Source organism: Anolis sagrei, chromosome 2 (assembly GCF_037176765.1).
Source record: "Anolis sagrei isolate rAnoSag1 chromosome 2, rAnoSag1.mat, whole genome shotgun sequence".
NCBI lineage: Eukaryota > Metazoa > Chordata > Lepidosauria > Squamata > Dactyloidae > Anolis > Anolis sagrei.
Genome location: NC_090022.1, coordinates 270,278,426 through 270,300,299, shown reverse-complemented (window position 1 = coordinate 270,300,299; position 21,874 = coordinate 270,278,426). Strand labels below are relative to the sequence as shown.

Below are 21,874 nucleotides of genomic sequence, written 5' to 3'. Positions count from 1 at the left end.
TTTTGTACTGCAACTCCCACCATTCCTCACCCACTGGCTTTGCTGTATGGGGTTGACTGGACAACACATAGAGAGCCACATGACTCGAACTCCTAGCATAAATTTTAGAAGCTTTTAATCAACATATATGCATGAGTGGAAAACTTTTTAGGCTTCAGGGTTCTTCATTCCGTGAAGTACCTAGCATAACCTGCTGTTGCTCAACCTGCAGGGGAGAACTTTAGACAGCCATTACTATCAGTGATGCCACTTTGCCCTGGGTGACCTTTTTCATCTTTCTGAGCGGTCATACAAAGCAGGTCTCGATTGACAGCAGGTTGTCTCCTGGATCTCCTCCCTACCCATGATGAAATACAAATGAAATACAGAAGCATTCTGCCTCCGAAACAGGAGTTGCTACATAGCCATACCAGCCATGGGCCCGAAATTTGTCCCATTCATTTCATTCGAGTTTCCGTTTTGTTCGGTCCATTCAGATGGCCCTCCTGAAACGAAAATCCAATCGATACAAAAGGCAGATAAGCCTGCTTTTCAGATCGATTGTGTGAGGCCTGGCATGGCCTGCAGCTGAGTAAGGAGTGCTCCTTACTTGGTGCTCGGCTGGAGCGCTCCAGCTGGAGGTCAGCTGTGACCAGCAGTGCTGTAGAATTTGAAGAGGCACGAATGGAGGGCGAAAGAGAGAAACGTGCCAAGAGGAAGGTGCATCAAGCCAACCCCGACTGGGACCGCCTTCCATCTGGAACCCAATGCCCTCATTGCGGGAGAAGATGCAGATCAAGAATAGGGCTCCACAGTCACCTACGGACTCACCGCCAGCACACTGATCCTGGAAGACTATCCTACTCGGGACAACGAGGGATCGCCTAAGTTATCCAATCACTTTTCAAAGCCATATAAGTATCCAACCTTAATTGTATCTTGTGACAGTCAACTCACAGCTTAGTTTTGTATGGTGTTATCTCTCAATCTCCCATGAATCCATCGCAAATTGATGATTTCAAGTCCTGACATTGTGAGACAGAGAACACAAACTTCTCCATATCTACTTTTTTTCACACAAGACATTACTTTATACACCTCCATTATGGTGTCACAATCTGAGACTCTGGAGATCAAGGTTAGAATCACGACTCAGCCAGGGGTGACCTTGGGCAAGTGACACACTTTTAGCCATAAAGGAAGGCAAGGTCAAACCTTCATGAAGAAAACAATCCAATACAAAGATTAAAATATCATAGCTTTATTTCTTGAAATGTTTTAGAAGTGCAGTAGATTTGGGTTCATTCAAAATGTATGTTTGCAGTACAAAATTCATTATGTACATCAGAAAGACGTGCCCTGTCCTTCAGTAAGGGTGCATCACAAACCCCTCAACTTCCCTCCTTTCCCCGAAGTTACCTTTAGAAGTTGTGAATTCAGTCTGAAAAATCAATGTTCGGCCATGAAGTTGACTGGATGACCTACAGCCAATGATTCTCTTTCAGATTAAGTTAGTTTACAGAGTTGTTTGAGCTCAAATAAAGACATATTAAGGATAAATAGTAATATAGGTCATTCCTAGTTTATACTCCTAACACACAATGTGTAGCTATTATTATACTTGCATGTTTATAGTCCAAACCAGGAAGAGCTCATGACTTTCAATTAGTCAATCAAATCAACCATGTCAAACACAACATTCTCCATAGTACTGGATGCTTGGTGGAGAATGAAGAATAGGCACATGTTGGGTTCTATGAAACGGAAGTACAAACTAGAACAGGGACTCCGTGTATTTTGGTCTTCAGCTCTCAGGCAATGTGACACAGCATGGTAAGCAGTAAGAAACAATTGTACAAGCCTTCCATGCGTGATGTAATGCTGAACAAAGTAATGAAGGTAAGTATTCAAGAAAGTGAAAAATAACGCAAACTTATGAAATAATGATTTTTTCCCCTTTGTAGAGCCAACAGACAAGACATTTTCCCACAATCAGTCTTGTGCTGCATAAGCAAGATCCTACCATGTACTAGAACAGGGCTTCTTAAACTTTTTCACTTGTGACTCGTTTTGACCTGAGAAATGTTTAAGTGACCCCTGGTATATAAGTAAATGAAATAGGTATAAAAATAAAACACTTATGGATACCAAATCAGCATTTGCAAGGCTTGCTAAACAGGCTGATTTTCCTTTTTTATGAAGTATAGCTAAAACATCTTCTGCAGAGTCCACTGTAAACACTGCACACTGTGTAAATGTCTAAAGCAGCCACAAGGTGATATCCATAAAACATTTACTGTTGAGCTAAAGCAGTGGTTCCCAATCTGTGGTTCGTGGACCACTAGTGGTCCGCAAGAACGAAGATATGGCTTGCGGCCTCACCATTACTACACCGTTGCCTCGAAACCAAGTGGCAATGAGAGCGACTGGTCTTGTGAAACCCTTTTATAGCACAAAGGCAACAGGGCTGTCAGGAGGGTTTTTTGGCTGCCTACCCAAAAAAGTTACTACTACCACATCAGCTCTAGATAATCAAATATGGTTTTCTGTGCATGAGCAGATGGCAACTACTGGATGGCATAAGTTCTGTATCAGAAACTAGAGCAGATGTGGTCTATCTAATGCAATTTTCTGAATCAACACCCCAAATAACCAAATTGAATCTAAAGTTGACCAAAAATTCATTTGTAACCCTTTTGGTACTAATGTTGGAGAGTGGTCCCTGGTCAAAGTGGTCCCTGGTCAAAAAAAGGTTGGATACCACTGAGCTAAAGGGATCCCTTTTGATGTCAGGACCTACAGTTTAGGAAGCAGTGCACTAGTAAGCCCTTTTCAGAAATCAGTATTCTCACATAAACATGTGACCCAGTGTTGAAAATCAGTAGTTTGACATTTCGTTAACTATTTGATCTGCAGTTAACCAGCAGACCAATATTCCAGTATTTCAGGTTCATTCATATGCATTTTACACCCTTGAGAAATCCAATAACATATACATACAAAGTTCATTCTTCCTGTAAGAAACACATTTACCACATCTTGAAATGGCAATCTCTACTCACTTTGCCCACAGGCAGCCTTTTTTACCCCCTTCTCACAAGCTGTGATTAAACTAGGGGGTCCTTAATTAACCAATATTTAAAAAGAAACACAAACAAAGACAGCTAAATTCACAGTTAAGAAATACTCTTATTACAAGCAAACAAAATAATGCAAATGGATGATGGTCCACATTAAGCTAACTGTCCAACTGTGAAATTTGGATTCCCTGCCCCCACATCCTTTCCCATTTGGTACAAATGGAAGAAACTATAGCCAGGATTCAATATCAGCCTGGCAGAATGGAACTGTCGACCAGTTTATCTCCATCCCATACCTTTTCCATCCCAATGCAACCAACTCTTTCCATGTTGAAAAGCACTCCTATATCCAGTTCCATGGCTGAAAGTATAGAGAAAGTGTCGTTTTCCAACATCTAAGAGAATTATGACTTTTCTCACCTGTGGAGAGCCCCAAAGTGGAAAAGTTCAGTTGCACTATGCAAAATGACTTTAAAAGCACACACTGGGAGGATTATGTCTATAGAAGTAGTTCTCAGTCTTTGGTCTTTTGGACTTCAAAATTCTGGGGTTTCTGGGAGTTGAAGTTCAAAACACCTGGAAGATTAAAATTTGATATGCACTGACCTATCCCCCATTTACACTGACCATTTAATGCAGTTTGAAGCCAGCTTCAAACTGCAGCAGCCAAACAATAAACTCCCACAAATTTGTGCTAAAGAAAGCCCATCATATGCATCAGTGTGGTTAGTTATTTAGGCCTCAAACTGGTTCCAGAATTTCCTTTGTAATAATGTGTACAGTGGAACTACCTCCTTCAGTACCGATTTGAAACTGCATTAAATGTCCAGTGTAGATGTGCCCCTAGGAATCCCAACTGTGTTTACCAGTTTTGGAACAAGCCGAGATCATCAAATCATGGCTTAAAAACTTAGTTTGTTCTGAAACTGCTCAGGTTTAGAATAAACTAGAAACTGCTTAGAAAGATCCTGGATTTACTGTGATTTGTGCACACAAAAAAAGATACTTTGAAATACCTCTTCTTATTAATCTCAGATATGAGAATTCAAAACCAGGTCATTGTTAGATAACTTTTACTGTCCAGTTTTTTTTAAAAGCACAAGTCATATGTAGTTATACTTACATATAACCTATTGAAATCAATGGTACCATAATTAAGACCAACTCATCCCAGATTCCAGTATCTCTGCTCTAAGTATGACTAGGCGTACATCTACACTGTAGAATTAATGCAGTTTGACACCTGTTTAAAAGTCATGGTTCAATACTATGGATCCTGAGACTTGTAGTTAGTGAGGCACCAGCAATCCTTGACATAAAAAGTTAAAGATTTTCCAAAAATTACAACTCTCATGATTCCATAGCATTGCACCATGTTAGTTAAAGTGGTGTCAAGCTACATTAGTTCTTTGATGTAGAATGAAATCACATAATAACATCATAGATTTACTCTAAGTCTCAATGTATCCAAATACTGACGCACCCTAAGTCTGAATCTAACCTAATACTGATAATGGCTCAGCAGAGCAATTTGTTGTTCCAGTTCTTTTTCATTGTTAAAGTGTGTTCAGTAGTTAACAAAATTCCAGCCATTTTGAAATCTGACCATTAGTGGAAGTAGCATATTCACAGTCCTACATCCGGAAGCTTCTTGTTCTATTAAATGGCTGGAAAGGTTTTTTTAATGCCCATAGCAACAGCAGTGGTTTCTGTTTACTTTTTTCTGGAAACAGAGCTGCTTCACTTTCAGGAGTAGGAAATCGCTCCTTGTATACATCGGGGTAGGATTTCTGAAACTAGAAGGAAAAAGCACAGATTCAATTATTTGACCCATTTTAACTGTGACTTGTTCATTAAAGCAGATATTATCAATATGTGCTCACAAGGGGGGAAATCTCCTTGTTTTGTCAAATCCTGACACACACTACTTCAGTTCCAAGACAGAAGCACACACTACTTACGGTTTGTTTTTTGTTTTTGTTTTTTGGTTTCTGTAATCTCCAGAAATACAATTATATAAACAAAACGAATCCTGATTTTTTAACTTAAGAGGAATGTAATAACATTGTTGCAGCCTGTCAAAGGAATTCTTCATTTTTTTACTAGCCCCAAGTTTAACTCAAAAAAAGACTGAACCTAAGCCATGGGAGGAGTGAACAAGAATCTCCTGCTTTTCAATTACTCGTTCTTTTGACATTATGGTTTCAACAGATCTAAATCATAACCATACCATACTTTGAAGCCCTGGTCTGCTTCTTCTCATCTCTGCACATTAAACATACTGAGTTTTTTCTTTCTATTAGATATGCTGTTTTTCCTCTCTGCCAACTCTGTACCACCTAGTTTTTTAGCATTTGCAAGCTTAAAAAAACATGAGTTCTGCTTTTTGCCCATTTTTACTTTTTGACATCATCCTGGTGTCTAACCAAATGCAAAACTTCTGCTAGCCAAATCTACTTTTATGTGTATAGAGCCCTTATATTACAATTAAAAGTCCCTCTCAATAGTTCTGAGCAATTGTGATTTGGAGTTTAAAAATTCTTTCATAAATCTGTAAAATAACAGATCTAATAACTTTTTTGACAGAACAATGGAAATCAGTGGAAATGATGGGTGGTGTCTTTTTTTCCATCACTAGAAGCTTATTCCAAAGTGATGGAAAACTGTCCAAAGTGAGTTTCAGGGAGGTCTGAGGACTGAGGGAATCTGTCATTAAACCAACACTGTGTCGTAAGCCATTACTTAGAAATCCAGTATATATTTAGTCTAAGTCCCCATTGACATTGCCATATAATCCAGTTTCTGAATCCAAATTATCTTCTTTGAATTGGATTATATGACAGGTTAAGTTCATATACAGGCAGTTCCCAAGTTATGAACAAAGATAGGTTCTGTAGGTTTGTTTTTAAATGGAATTTGTATGTAAGTTGGAACAGACAGATTTTTAAAGTGTATCTTCAGCCCTATCAATCAATCTATCTATAGCATAGGGAAGGGTTAACACCCTTGGGGTGTTTGCTTTATTGTCTGTGCCCCTGTTCAGAAAATTTCACCTAACTTTCTGTCAATTGAATAATTGAATTTTGAAAAATCTGGCTTGTGGTGGAAACTAGGATTGGTGAGAAAGCTTCTGGGGAGACACCTTTTTCCCATGATAACTCTTTCAGGAGGAACAATGGCTTCAAACTACAAGAAAGGAGATTCCATCTGAACATGAGGAAGAACTTCCTGACTGTTAGAGCTGTTCAGCAGTGGAACTCTCTGCCCCGGAGTGTGGTGGAGGCTCCTTCTTTGGAAGCTTTTAAACAGAGGCTGGATGGCCATCTGTCAGGGGTGATTTGAATGCAATATTCCTGCTTCTTGGCAGGGGGTTGGACTGGATGGCCCATGAGGTCTCTTCCAACTGATTCTATGAAATTTCCCTCCCGAGGGGTAGATTTCTGTCACTTCTTGTTGTCTCACCCCCATTATTAACTATGAGTCATTTGTAAGTCGGATGTTTGTAACTCGGGGACTGCCTGTACTTCAGGAAGAAATTGAATAGAGACCAAGTTCCCTGCCCCTCCTGCCTTGAGTCCTCCTTTTGCCTCCTCAAAACCTGCAGACCTTCTAGTGCTGGATTTTGAGCTGCAAAAAAATGTTGCAGAATAAAATTAGATTTAACCTCTAACAACAGAAAATAGGTTAAAATATTAAGAAATATGAGAAGCATTTTTCCCATCACAAGTATCTGCCTTGCTGCTGATCTTACTCACAAAATGTTCAGCCCCAGAAAAGTGGAAGGAAAGCTACCCATTGTAAATGTAGTTTTTGCAAGAGGCACAGCTTAGCTTATTTTTCTAGTGTCAAGAACTTGAGAAACTGCAAGTCACTTCTGATGTGAGAGAATTGGCTGTCTGCAAGGACGTTGCCCAGGGGGCGCCCTGATGTTTGATGTTTTACTATCCTTGTGGGAGGCTTCTCTCATGTCCCTGCATCGGGAGCTGGAGCTGACAGAGAGAGCTTACCCAGATCTGAACCGCCAACCTGTTGGTCAGCAGTCCTGACAGCACAAGGATTTAACCCATTCTGCCAATGGGGGCTCCATAGCTTAGCTGTCTGCCATGATTTCAAGCACAGCTCAATATCTACCCACAATCTTAATTAGGTTAAACTGCTGGCAAATCCAAAATTGTTTAATATGTAACCAGAAGGTCTGCAGTGCTGGTTAGGTATTATTTTCTTGTTTACTTCCATACCTATAGACAGTGAACACATCTAGGGGAAAGAAAGGGCCCGCCTCCTCCAATAGACATCACTCTCAATGGTTTCAGGTGTTACTGACCAGAATGTTAGACCACCGACAATTCTGATTCTATCCAAGAACTTAAGAATCAGAGAGATATAATTGGATAATATGGCACACTATTGTTATTATTTCCTCAGTGTTTTTTATCCTTCAAAACCTCAAGGTATATTTTTAAAAATTACAAATAATAAAAATGAGGCCAATTTATAACATAAAATAACATTTGCCCCAAAGGGGGAAATATGTTCTTTGCATTTTCGAAGGCTGGAATCACTGGGTTGTTGTAGGTTTTTTGGGGCTATATGGCCATGTTCTAGAGGCATTTTCTCCTGACGGATGCTTGCCATAGATGCAGGCGAGACATCAGGAGAGAATGCCTCTAGAACATGACCATATAGCCCGAAAAAACCTACAACAACCCTATGTTCTTTGCATTAGAACATCAGCACTGACAGCCATGTATTGCAGCCTGAGGTGCACTTTGCCTCTGGGAAGTCCATAATGGCTGAGTTCCTGGTCACATCAATTGAGATTGAAGGCCAGGTTTTCCACCCCTGCTAGTCTGTAAATGTATTGTCCTAGAAACATTATGCTCTTTAGTAGCACCCTGTTCTGGGGAAATATGTATTCACCCTCTCCCAACACAGCACATTCCAGTGCTTAAGGTATTTCAGACACATTGAGTTGGAAGAGACCTTGTGGGCCATCCATTCCAACCTCCTGCCAGGGAGCAGGAAAATCATATTCAAAGCACTCCCAACAGATGGCCATCCAGCCTCTATTTAGAAGTCTCCAAAGAAGGAGCTTCCACCACACTCCGGGCAGAGAGTTCCACTGCTGAACAGCTCTCACTGTTAGGAAATTCTTCTTAATGTTCAGATGGAATCTCCTTTCTTGTAGTTTGAAGCCATTATTCCATGTCCTAGTCTTCAGGGCAGCAGAAAACAAACCCGCTCCCACCTCCCAGTGGATGTGGAGGCCCAGGAAAGTTTTTTATGAGTCCCTAGCATTAAAATTCACAAAGACTAACCCAAAAGCAAATTTCACAGAAACAAAATTTAAAATCTTGGGGAAGGGAAAGAGAGACTAGAAGATAGTAATTTTTTAAGTGGCATGTATTCACATACACTGGAAAACAACAAATCCTTGTTAAGATTGAGGAGTGAACTTTACTAAGATATGTGACTATTTCCTTTACCTTTTTCAACCTTTTCTTCTTCTCTTTGCGGGACATTTCTGTATTTGTCGCAATTTTTTCTAACAAGCCTGCCAGTGGCTCCTGACAGCCGTTTATTCTTTGATGTTCAAATTCATCGGTGCTGATTTGGTGACAAAATGATGGAACAGGCAAAGTTGTATCAGTATCAGCTCCAGGATACTTGATCTGCTTTAAACAAATGGGAAGATATTTTTAACAGAAAGGTCAGATGTTTGTATTTTGACATTCATGGTCTGTACTTCAGCCTATTCATGGATAAAAATGATATGAACAGAGAAGAGAAGAAGCAAATTTGGGGATTTTACTTTTTTGGTGGTAGCTCCATCCTGGTGCAATTGTCTCCTGACATAACTGAAGCATCATATTAGGACAGCAAGCCTGCTTCCTTGCCTTCCACCCCCAAAGTTTGGTAGCCTTACAGAAATAAAACTTTGATAAGAGGAAATTTTCAACTTCACCTCCAAGATTTATTTAAGTAAACCCAGATGGGGGTGGGAGGGAGGTGGGAAGAGGGTGGGAAAGGTGGGTTTAAAGGGGTAAATAATCGAGATATACGGCAAAGGGTAGCACAATTGGAACCTGTATCCTAGCCATTAAAAGTTGTAAACAGTTTTTGATATTTTTTTTTAAGATGGCTAAGGTTTGTATTGTATTATTGTGTTATCTGTATTAAAAATTAATAAAAAATAATTTTAAAAAAACAGACAGGGCAGGGTTGTAGCACAGGTAGTTAATTACCATCTAATCATCAGCTCCAATAGATCACTGCCTAAAAGTTCAACGCAAGAGTTGGATTGAGCACCCGACTGTTAAACCTAGCTTACAGTCCACCAGTCCACCTAAGCAGTTCAAAAACAGCTGAGCTGTGAGTAGAGAAATTAAAGCGGGGAGGTATTTTATGACACCATTTAAAAAATGCCAGCGGTCAAAAAGCAAGGAGGAAATACGATCGAATGACTCAGCATCATAGTGATGAAGCAACAGCTCCCCCCTGTGGCCAGAATCAAGTATAACCTCCAGGCACCAAAGTGGAAATGCCAAAAATACCTTTATCTATCTGTCTGTAAGACTAGAAAATGGCATTAAATGTTTGCCATGTATGTGTGCATTGTGATCTGCCATGAGTCCCCTTTGAGGTGAGAAGGGCAGAATATAAATACTGTAAATAAATAAATAAATAAATAAATAAAGTGATTAATCAAATTTAGCAACACTGAACTAATTATCTGTTTATTTCCTGTAAAAGATATTCTTTAGTTTTAAGCAGGATCCTGCGCTGAGAAAAAAAATGTTGCCTTGCAACTCCCACCTGAACCCTTTGAAGATGAGCTACATGTTCCTCTACTGAAGTTTTCAAAGCAGGAGAAGCATTTAGGATCTCGTGATAATTGTCCATTAAGAACGACACCAGTTTAGCAGCTAGTAATTCATCCAAGTCAACTTCATCCTCAGAACATAGGATACAGCGAGAAAAAGCTTGAACCATCTGAAAGAGATAAGAATCAAAGAACGGAAGTGGTGGTTTTCACAGCATACCATATATCATCATTCTTATTTATTACTGTTCAATAAGAGAGGATGAGATTTAAGTCTTAGTTAGGTTTTCTGCCCCTAAAAGCCCACTAACTCACACAAATAACTTCATATCTGGAATGGAAAATACCTTTGGGTTTCTTTTTAATGAATGTGAAAGAAACTGGAAAATTCATCCATACAGTTCCAGAGCAATTAATGCTTAACTCTTAAAAATCCGGTTTGTGTGCCTGCTTATTTAGTTAAGATAAATATTGAATTGGGGTTGCCACTTCTTTCTTTCCCTAAGACATCCCCAGTTTTTAAATATCTATATCAGGGGTCCTCAAACTAATGCTCAAGGGCTGAATACGGCCCTCCAAGGTCATTTACCTGGCCCTCACTCAGGGTCAACATAAGTCTGAAATGACTTGAAAGCACACAACAACAACAACAACAACAACAACAACAACAACAATCCTATCTCATCAGCCAAAAGCAGGCCCACACTTCTCACTGAAATATTAATAAGCTTATATTGGTTTAAATTGATCTTCATTTTAATTATTGTATTGTTTTTAAGTGTTTTTTGCACTACAAATAAAATATGTGCAGTGTGCAAAGGAATTCATTCATGTTTTTTTTTTCAAATTATAATCCGGCCCTCCAACAGTTTGAGGGACTGTGACCTGGCCCTCTATTTAAAAAAGTTTGAGGACCGCTGATCTATATGGACGGTCAATATAACCCGCTTCTCTTCATGAACTGCCCAATAAATTTCAGTTCATTCTTTCAGAGTGCACCAAGTACAATATAGGTGCTTCGCAAGACCGACTGTCAGTTATGTCTCCTATATGTCTCTAGCCAAATGAACATGACAACCTGCATTTTACAATTTCAAGTAAAATCACAAGGTTGCAATCTGAGTAACAGTGGAATTTCCTGATGAAGGGTAAGGGATGCTTAAGACCAACTCTCATCTATCTGAAGCAGGCTCCATATCAGATAATGGAGGGAGATTAAAGGAATGTAGAAGGGGAGTGGGTGAGCTGCCAGTTCTTGATTACTTTTTTCAAGGAAATCAAAATATGTGTTGTCAGTTTCCAGCTTGCAGTGAAAGTGAGAAAGTGCAGGCAGAGTGAGACTAGACATCTTTCCCGGCCACATCCTCTTAAATACAATGCTGCAGATTTTTGGAAATGAGTCTCATCTTGCAATGGACAAGTCTTCTCCAAATCAATTCCACAAGCCTTGTCATCTCCAGCCCACATACGCACCAGTGTTCTCGTCCCAACTGTATCAGAGAGTGGTGGCAGATCCTTATTTGAGCTGATCCTGGCCATCATAGTCATCAACAGCTGCAGCTTTTGGCGATTAGGTGGTGGCAAAAGAAGGCAGCAAATCTGGAGTGCTTCAATAGCCAATCTCTCCTTCTGCAAGAGTCCTGGTCAAAACATAAGACTTACATTCAACTACCAGAATCAGTCACATTCTTTAGCTTCATCTAGATGCATGTGCTACTGATCTCTTAATCAATTACAAGATTAGTCGAATATTTATATTCCTCTTCCTGTAACATATTTTTTTCGTGTCAGGAGCAACTTGAGAAATTGCAAGTCACTTCTGGTGTGAGATAATTGGCTGTCTGCAAGGACGTTGCCCAAGGGGACGCTCGGATGTTTCCCATCCTGTGGAAGGCTTCTCTCATGTCCCCACGTGGGAAGCTGGAACTGACAGACAGGAGCTCACCCCGCTCCCCAAATTTGAACCACTGACCTTTTAGTCAGCAGTCCCGCCAACACAAGGATTCAACCCACTACACTACCGGGAGCTCCCCTGTAACAATTGATGTCCTGTCATATGAGTATCATAGCACCAATCATGATTTGTGCTGATCAGGTTTATGCACCTTAGTAATCAAGTTCTGAGCTGATTTGCAATCTATGGTTAAGAAGGAATCCTAGCTCCTATTGACCATAGCCAGGTTGGTTCATCAGATGCTCTGCTATACTTGACTTCTCTGGTTGACTTAGTCTGCAGTGCCTTTCATGTTCCTTGATTCGTGCTTGGGCACTGTGTTTGGTGTAGACTTGTCCACAGCAGGAGAATTCTAGACAAGAAACAATCAGGGCCAGCTAACACTTCCAAATAAAGGATTCCCCCAGGCAGCAATCAGCCAGGCTTTCAAGCTGCAAAGCCCTTAAATGTTAATCAAGGGGGTCAACTGCAACATTCACACTTGCCTCAAGCAGACAAGAGTTTTTTCTCCCATCCTGGACATTTGACAGATATATATACCTCACTTGTCTAATTTCCAACAGACCCCTCAACCTCCTAGGATGCCTGCCATAGATGTGGGCAAAACGTCAGGAGAGAATGCTTCTGGAACATGTCCATACAGCCCGGAAAACTCTGGCCATGACTCCGGCCATGAAAGTTTTGACAACACATTAAAATACATCGATATATAGTACAATAAAAGAAGTGGCTTGTGTCACAAGCTCTATCTTCATCTGCAATGAATAAATAAGACAGGTTTCTGGTGCCTTATGCCTCCTTTATAGGAAGAATTTCTGTTGTTTCAGGATCCTAAAGTGAGGGAGAATGTGCCAACTGTTCTTTTTCTTAACAGGTTCACACTGGCTCAACCTATTTGCTTATTTGCTATTTCCAGCACAAGAACTCTCAGAACATTTGATTCTTGATGGAACAGTTTTCAATTCTGAGAGAAGCGTAAGGACATTGTGAAAAGTCCACCTAAGGCTGAAGCCATTCAGGTTTCTCAGTATGGTTTACTGCAGTCGATGGCCTCTTGGTGGACCCTGTGCTGGAGACACACAACTTACCCAATACACTAACAAAGATATCAAAGAACTGGAAAGTGAGAAGGGGCTCTTTGATGTGGCTGTAGAAATCCGCTATAGTTCTGAAGACATCTCTTTCAAACCCTGAGTAAGTTGGCTGTTTCAAATCTGGACACCTGGGCCCTAAGGAAGATGAGGGAGAGAGAAAAGAAGTCAATATTTATTTGACTTTAGCAAATTGCAGAAATATGGCCAATCCCCTTTCCAGACAAAAAAAACTGAAGTGACTTTGAAGAAAGAAGGAACTAACTAACTCACAACACATAAAAATAGTTTTATGTGTCTAGGACAATATGGGAAAGCAATAGCCCAGAATAACTTATTTCTATCAACCAGTTCTAAAGCAGGAACTGGTTGATAGACAATAAGTTATTGTCTTCAACTATGAAAGAATTTCAGTGGCACAGGTTCCTTATTTGCATGTTATTTCAGAATTTAAAACAGGACCTTAAGTAGTTCTTATATAGGTGCTGAAAATTATCTAAACTGGATGAAAGCACGGGGCACCCCAGTTACTACTGGGTTACAACTTCCATCAGTCCTGGTCAACATAGTCCATCATGAGGAATCAGGGAAAGTGATCCAATAACATGGGGTGAGTGGGCAAATATTTATTTATTTATTTCTCGCAAATTTGTCCACTGCCCTTCTCACCCCTTATTTACTCAACCAACAATTTCTAGGCAGGTTCATTTGGTTCATTCTTCCAAAACTCAGAAATTTCAAAAATCTGAAGTTAGCTGAGAGCAGGATCCTTCTCATGCCCAAGACAGTTCCATTTACAATAACCAGGGATGAAAAGCCTTTGTTTTCTACCATTGCTCAGCTAGGGCTGTTGCAAAATAGACAAGATCTCAAGGGAAGGAGGAGAAATATTGGCCCTACCACTGATGAGGTTCACGGGTGATCAATGACTGCCAATACTCCCGCCATAGTGCAAGATATCTCATTTGAGAAGGTCATAGAATCAAGAAATTAATGCACACTGTCCATTCCATGTCGACCATCTTCCATAGTCAACAAACCAAGAACACTAGTTTTCTTGTCTGGGCAGAAACCCAGAACAAGAGGCATAGTACCTATCTGATAACTCAAGGGCTGCCATCTCTGAACTACAGTCATGCAAAGTTAGACATATTTTGGGTTGTTATAGGTTTTTCGGGCTGTATGTCCATGTTCTAAAAACATTCTCTCCTGACGTTTCGCCTGCATCTGTGGCAAGCATCCTCACAACCTCTGAGGATGCCTGCCACAGATGCAGGCGAAACATAAGAACATGTCCCAAAAAACCTACAACAACCCAGTGATTCCGACCATGAAACCCTTCGACAATGCAAGACATATTTTACTCATACAATGATCAATGAGACCATGGTGACAGGCTAGAAGGGAGTGGCACATCAGATATAGATAGAAAGCTGAAACAGCATCTTATCCCATGATAAGAGACATGATACCCATGTATAAATATGTGAGGGGAAGTCACAGGGAGGAAGGAGCAGTCTTATTCTCCACTGCCCTGAAGACTAGGATGTGGAAGAATAGCTTCAAGCTACAGGAAAGGAGATTCCAGCTGAACATTAGGAAGAACTTCTTAACTGTGAGAGCTGTTCATCAGTGGAACAACTCTGCCCCAAAGTATGATGGAGGCTCCTTCTTTGGAGGCTTTTAAACAGAAGCTGGATGGCCATCTTTCGGAGGTGCTTTGAATGTGATTTTCCTGCTTCTTGACAGGGGGCTGGACTGGATGGCCCAAGAGGTCTCTTCCAACTCTATGGTTTATGACTCACTGCTCGGCAGCTCCCTTGTATGTCTTGATCTTTGCCTCACCAGACAACTACCTTGGTAATCTGAGCTGGCAGAAACAGCTTACTGTAGACCAGAGTTTCTCAAATTGTGCTCCTCTTGATATTTTAGACTTTAGCTCTTACAATTCCTAACACCTCCTAAACTGGCTGGCATTTGTAGGAGCTGAAGCCCAAAACACCCAGAGGAGCACAGTTTGAGAAACACTGCTGGAGACTAACATCCTTCCAAAAGACTTTGACCTTCAAATGTTACAGAGTAGAGGCAGGGGGACCATACTACAGTGCCTCTTACATCATAGAGCGGAACACTTGTGTTGAGTAACAGGTTTGTCCTAGTGAAATTAATTAAAAAAAAAAACAGAAAGAGAGAAAAATCTTCACTTCTGTCAAACTAATACTTACAATTTGCCAGGCACTTCATTGCTGACAGAACCCAATGAGGCAGCTCCTCTGCAGCATTGAAAGGGGATGAGATTTTATTGAAACAGATAAATGCATTAGTTTCTTATACAAAACAAAGAAATGAGTACAAACTCAGAGTGATTAGCTATGCAGCAGAAATTATCAGAATATATCACCAAGAATAATGTACTTTAGAAAAGTATTTATTTGTTTATTTACTATATTTCTGCCACGCTCTTCTCACCCCAAAGGGGTCTCAAGGCAGTTTACAGATATAGCAAAATGCAATGCCACATTACAAATTTAAATAAAGAAACACATTGAGTAATAAAAACAGATACGAGGGTCAACCAGAAAGTAAGGTTACAAAGCATGTAGCTCTCGTGAGGAATTTTCATGGGGCAAGTTGGTATCACTACAGTGGAGTGGAAAATCTGCGGAAATGAATGAGCAGTGCCAGTCGTCAGTAGCTCATCGACTGGAGTTGTGGTGAAGGTTAGAGATGAGTGCCCTCATTCTGTTTCTCTCTATCTGTCTCCTTCATGACAATGCACGTCCGCACACTGCTCATGCAATACAAGAGTTGTTGATTTCATTTGTTTGGGATGTTTTAAGCCACCCCTCTAACAGCTCTGATCTCACATCCAGTGACTATAATCTGTTCACTAAATTGAAGAACACTTGGTTGGAAAACACTTTTCCGACAACGATGAAGTGAAAATCGAAGTGATGAACTGATTGAAAAAGTCGGTGGGACACTTCAATGGCAAAGACATCAAAAACACGTCACACTGATGACTGTATGTATTGAACTAAATGGTAATTATGTGAAAAAATAATGTATTAACCTATGCTATAATCAATGTAAGTTTTATTAAAATATATTCATTAAAAAATCTTGTAACCTTACTTTCTGGATATCCCTTGTATATACAATTAAAACAGATTAAAAACATAGTGCCTAGACCTGCAGTTGTTGTTAGTGCTGCATTCCATATTGCACATAAAAGTACACAATATATCAGGAGTGTCCATATGTGTACCCTCCAAATAATTTGGGACAATAACTCCTGTCAGTGCTACCAAGCATAGACAATGACAAGGGATTATAAGAATTGGAGGCTAACCATTTCTAAAAAACCATGCACTCTCATCCCAGTAAAATACTTTCATTTTTTAACACCCAAAACTCAAGTGGCCTTCTGAGATGTTAACAACCTCATAGAAGAGGAAATTTTACCAAGTGCAGCTGAAATTCAACCCTACACCTAGTTTATCCAGCCCATTTTTAAATCTGTCACAGAACCAGACCATTACAAAATATTGTTTTTCTTTACTTTAACATGAGTATAGCTCATAAAAAAATGTTTGCTAGCTATGCACACACATATCACAAAATGATCATGTCAGCAAACAGATTCTGGAAAAGCAGGCGAGCACTTACTTGATTTATCTTCTAAAATCACAACCCCCTGTTTGTTGACATTATACACATTCTGAATTATATGCTTGGGATTCACAAGTTTAGTATCCAGCATGTCGTTGAGAGAATCCACGCCTAATGTTTTCTGCAAGCTGAGTAAAATACAGAAAAAAGGTTGAGCACACTAGCAGAGCAGCTGAAAAAGAATGACAACCTACAATTACTGGAATACCTGAATTTTAACACAAATGCTTTTCATCAGAATCCACCTTCAAGCTTACTGTACTAACAGAAAAAGAGCAGCTTGCTTTGGAAAACAAACTCATCAAACACAGAGACTATGCATTTCAGATTATGAAGTATCATTACACATAGTAACATTGCATAGTCTGAAATCGAGAATGGAAAAATACAGAAGAAATCCTGTAAGGCTTTTGTTTGTAAAATTACACACTTCAACTCTCTCAGTGGGAAAGAGCACACTATAGCCCTCAGGCCACAACAGCTACCAAGGTGATAAAAACCAGTATTCCATAGCACAGTGGTGTATCAACTCCAAAGATATAAAAAACACAATGGTCCATCTGTCCGATCCTCTTTTACAGCATATAATCAAGACAGTGCAAGGTTTATATAGTGTCCCCTAGGGCCATGAGTTGGATGAGAACTCTTAAACTTGGAGAACAATCAGTCACTTGCAAGTAAAGCCTACATTTATTTATTTATTTATTTGCAGTATTTCTATGCCGCCTTTCTCAGCCCGAAGGCAACTCAAGGCGGCTTACAGATTGGCAGCAATTCAATGCAGTGACGGTCATAAACACAATTAAAAACATTTAACATACATTATAAAACCATGTAAAAATCATTAAAAAAACATATAAAATCAAGTAGTCATCAGTAACTTCCTGTTAATTCAATTTCCAAAAGCATTGTCTATGTTGTTCCATGTTCACTCTTTCCTGGTTCCATATTAATCTATTACACTGCGGTACCAAAAGCTTGTTCAGAGACCCAGATTTTTTTAATGTCAGGAGGGAGGAGGCTGATCTAATATCCCTACGGAGGGAGTTCCATAGCCAAGGGGCCACCACTGAGAAGGCCCTGTCTCTCGTCCCCGCCAGCCGCACTTGCGATGGAGACGGGATCGAGAGCAGGGCCTTCCCAGAATAACTTAAGTTCCTAGATTGTTCATAAGGAGAGATACATTCAGACATTGTCATCCTCTTTTTCCAGTTTCAGGTCTCCATTCGATCAGGTCTGTGAAAAAGGAGAGGTTTTGACCCTCAATGGCAAGTTGAGCAGTCTCTTTGTGGTGCAGAGGAACCAAACTCCTTGGAGTCCTTCAGAACCTGACAGCTGTTCTGGAGATCAGGAAAGCTGGCCTAATGGTGACCCTTGAGACTAGGAACCAAGCACCTAGGAAGAGTCTTATTCTGGGTCCTATCTTGAATTTCCTCTCCCAAGCCCTGGGTCTTTATCTCTTTGGAGTCTGAAGAATTGCCAAACAAACTCTGTCTTTGGCTCTGGTTGCTCACCTCAGTGGTATTTCCAGTGGAAAGTGAAGGCAGACATCTGTGAACATCTGGAGATAGGCTGCTTCCTCAGCTTGTGAGAAGCAGAGAGCCTGACGCCCCTGATCACATGCCCCATTACAGCTTTCTCCCCTTAAGACACACACACACAGAATATCCAAACACTTCTCACCACATAATGGATAAACTGTCCCCAAATGCAAATTTAAGACTTTGTTTTGATCACATTACTACGTTTTCTTTCCAATAAATTTGTCAAAGTTAGTAATAACAATAAAAGGCGGACATTCCCATATAACAGAACAACAAATACACTGCTGGTGCATCAGAAAATGCATGGTTTATGTATATTACTGGATTGTAAAAAGATGACCTTGCAAATCAGAGGGCACAAGTCAATAAGAAGATTATGTAGACACAGAGCTCAGTTTATAGATTTACTAACCAATGATTTCAGATGTTTACTGCTGAGCTAGGGTTTTTTTGTCAAATCACTGTATATTACTGTGATAAGAGGAAGGGCTAATGCAATATACTTACTGTGACAATGTCATGGATTTCCATATCTTTTCCAGATTTGCTTCTGTTAATTGTCGCCGATGGATGAGTTTGCATGATGGTACTTCCCCAATTGCTATACTGTGACGTTTGAACCACATTTCTGAACTCTAAAGCAGAAGAGGAAAATTAACAAGTCTTATTTTCAATGGCAGTGCTTTCAATAAATAATAATAATAATAATAATAATAATAATGTTTATTTGTATCTCTATCTCTCCTAGGGCAATTTCTACATAGGTAAAGCATTCAATTGCCAACACTGAACGTATAGAGTAGCTATTATAAAATATAACACTATTAAAATAATCATCTACATTTAAAAACCAGTCCCAAAACTATTGCCTTGTGCAAAATTAAACTACTAGAATTTCAAAGTGGGCCAGGGCTAGTGCAATGAAGTAACATAGGGCTGAGGGAGTGGGTAAAGGGCTAGGTTTTGACTTTTGCAGTAACAACCCTGATCAAAAGAGGATGAGCTGCAATTTCAGTTCCATTAACCAGGGGATCAAATATGTGAAGAAGTACTTCTCTTTCTGAGCCTCCAGTGGCAAAGCAGGTTAAACAGGTGAACTGCTAAACTTGCTGACTAAAAGGTCAGCAGTTCAAATCTTGGAAGCAGGGTGAGCTCCCGCTGTTAGCTCCAGCTTCTGCCAACCTAACAGTTCGAATACGAGCCAAAAAGTGAGTAGATCAATAGATATCGCTTCTGCAGGAAGGTAACGGTTGTGTTGTGGTTTCTCAGGTGTGGAATACTCTTACTATGAAGGTCTGACTGGACACAATGTCTCAATTGTTGAGTACAACAACATCCACAAAACAGTGGCACTTCTATTGAAGTGAACAAGCAGTGCCAGTTGTCAGTAGCTCATTGACTGGCATTGTGGTGAAGGTTAGAGAAGAGCGTTCTCATTCCGTTTCCCTCCAAGTTTCCCTCCAAGTTTGCGCTGTAATACGCTATCTAAATGCTAAGGGCATGAACGCAGTTGCAATTCATGGTGTAATCATTTTAGTTTACGGAGAGAACGTAATGTCAAGACAACATGTGACAAAATGGGTACAGAATATATTATGAGACCATGAAGAAACTTCGCAGAGCCATACAAAACAAACGTCATGGGCTGCTGACAGTGGGAGTCTGTCTCCATGACAATGCACGTTCGCACATCGCTGATACAACACAAGAGTTGTTGGCTTCATTTGGTTGGGATATTTTAAGCCACCCCTCTCACAGCCCCGATCTCACACCCAGTGACTATCATCTGTTCACTAAATTGAAGAAACACATTGGTGGAAAACACTTTTCTGCCGGCGAGGAAGTGAAAATTGAAGTGACAAACTGGACATAAGAGGCGGAGGGAAGCTTCTATGACACAGGCATTATAAACACGTCCCACAGATGACAAAATGTATTGAACTGAATTGTGATTATGTAGAAAAATTAATGTAATACCTATGCTACAATCCATGTAAGTTTTATTAAAATATATTCATTGTTTGTATTTTAAAAAAAATCTTGTAACCTTATTTTCCGGATAACCCTTGTACTTCTGAACAAGAGTGCAAAGAAGATGGTGTTAGAAGTGGAAATCTTACCAACACAATAGGCTTTACTGGGATGTGGTCTCTGAAAGTATCCCTTTCAAGATCATCCCAGTTTGGAAACTTCACAATTTCTTTTCCATAAGGAGATCGCTTAGGATATGGCTTCAGTGGTGAGAACGGAGGAAACCTAAAAATTAAGAAAAGCACAAAAAACATGAGAGACAGCATGCTTTAAAATGGGGCTCTTCAACCTTTGAAGCTGTGGGCCATTTCACAGTCCCTCAGGCTGTTGGAGGCAAGACTGTAGTTTGAAAAAAACATGAATGAATTCCTTTGCACACTGCACACATATTATTTGTAGTGCAAAAAAATATATGAAAGAACAATACAATATTTAAAATGAAGAACAATTTTAACCAACATAAACCTACTAATATTTCAATGGAATGTGTGGGCCTGCTTTTAGCAGATGAAAGTGTCAAGTTAATGAGGATTGTTGTTGTTGTTCATCTTAAAGTTATTTCAGACTTAGCTTTACCCTAAGTCTAAAGTTAATGGTGGGGGGGGGGCACATCCGACCTGAGGGCCTTCATTTGGGGACCCTTGCTTTAAAATCAACATAAAACTCATCTTGTTAACATTGTGAAATGCCATAATCCATTGATGTGCATGCTTGCACACAACAAACTCTTGATCCAATGGGCCAGATTTGTCAAAATGGTTTATTTCTACAGCTGGGATGGTTTATGCAGAGGATTAAAAAGTACATATTTATTTATTTACTTTATTTATACCTTGCTTTTCTCAACCCCGGAGGGGGACTCAAGGCAGCATACATAGGTATATTGGAAGCAATATCCACACAAGGAAATGGGATGGAAAGTCAGAAACTAACAACTCTTCTACATAATTAGTTAATGATTAGTAATTAGGCAAAGGTTTCCCCTTGACATTAAGTGTTATTGAGTTTGACTTCGGGGCTGGAGCTCATCTCCATTTCTCAGCCGATGAGATGGTGTTGTCCTTAGACACAACCTAGGTAATGTGGCCAGCATGACTGCATGGAGCGCCATTACCTTCCTGCTGAAGCGGTACCTATTGATCTACTTACATTTGCATGTTTTTGAATTGCTAGGTTGGCAGAAGTTGGGGAGCTCACCCTGTCCCGCAGATTCGAACTGCTGACCTGTTAGTCAGCAAGTTCTGCAGCTTAGCAGTTTAACCCAATGTACCACCATGGCACCAATTAGCAATTAAAATGGATATATTGATTAGTAATTAATGTATCAATTTTATTAATGGAATAAGCAAAGTATTTTCTCACCCCTCAGGGTGAGAAAAGCAGTATATAAATGCTGTAAATAAAGGTACTTGCAGACTAATATCTTAGCTTTTTATTTGTGCAAGTGATTGAAGAAGATTATACTTTCACTGTATGAAAACCTGTTGCCCTTCATATGGTTTGAACAACAACTCTTTTATCACACATACTCCCTTCTCTTACATCAGTTTCATTCATAGCACCATTATGTGGCTTTTACTTGTTTTTCTTTGTCTTTAGAACGCAGGAAGGATTAAAAATGCTTCAAAAGTAAATGAGATGATGTTTAGATTTCATGCATCTCTAAATGCCGTATTTTTTTTAAATTACCATATATTCTC

General features: G+C 39.9%; 1 protein-coding gene across 2 annotated transcripts in view; it reads right to left on the bottom strand.

Annotated features, from left to right (window-relative positions):
* Positions 1-1,224: 1,224 nt before the first annotated feature.
* The window catches only part of DEPDC1B (DEP domain containing 1B), a 32,103-nt gene continuing 11,453 nt past the window's right edge, over positions 1,225-21,874 (bottom strand). The window contains exons 3-11 of one of the 2 annotated variants that reach the window (XM_060761525.2): positions 20,264-20,399; positions 18,651-18,778; positions 16,597-16,727; positions 15,153-15,200; positions 12,925-13,065; positions 11,356-11,522; positions 9,876-10,052; positions 8,546-8,734; positions 1,225-4,855 (exon numbers count right to left, since the gene is read on the bottom strand). In XM_060761525.2, the coding sequence (XP_060617508.2) occupies positions 4,694-4,855; positions 8,546-8,734; positions 9,876-10,052; positions 11,356-11,522; positions 12,925-13,065; positions 15,153-15,200; positions 16,597-16,727; positions 18,651-18,778; positions 20,264-20,399 (1,279 nt within the window). In that variant the 3' untranslated portion in view covers positions 1,225-4,693. The remainder of the gene's footprint in view (positions 4,856-8,545; positions 8,735-9,875; positions 10,053-11,355; positions 11,523-12,924; positions 13,066-15,152; positions 15,201-16,596; positions 16,728-18,650; positions 18,779-20,263; positions 20,400-21,874) is intronic. The other variant, XM_060761524.2, reaches the window with a different exon arrangement.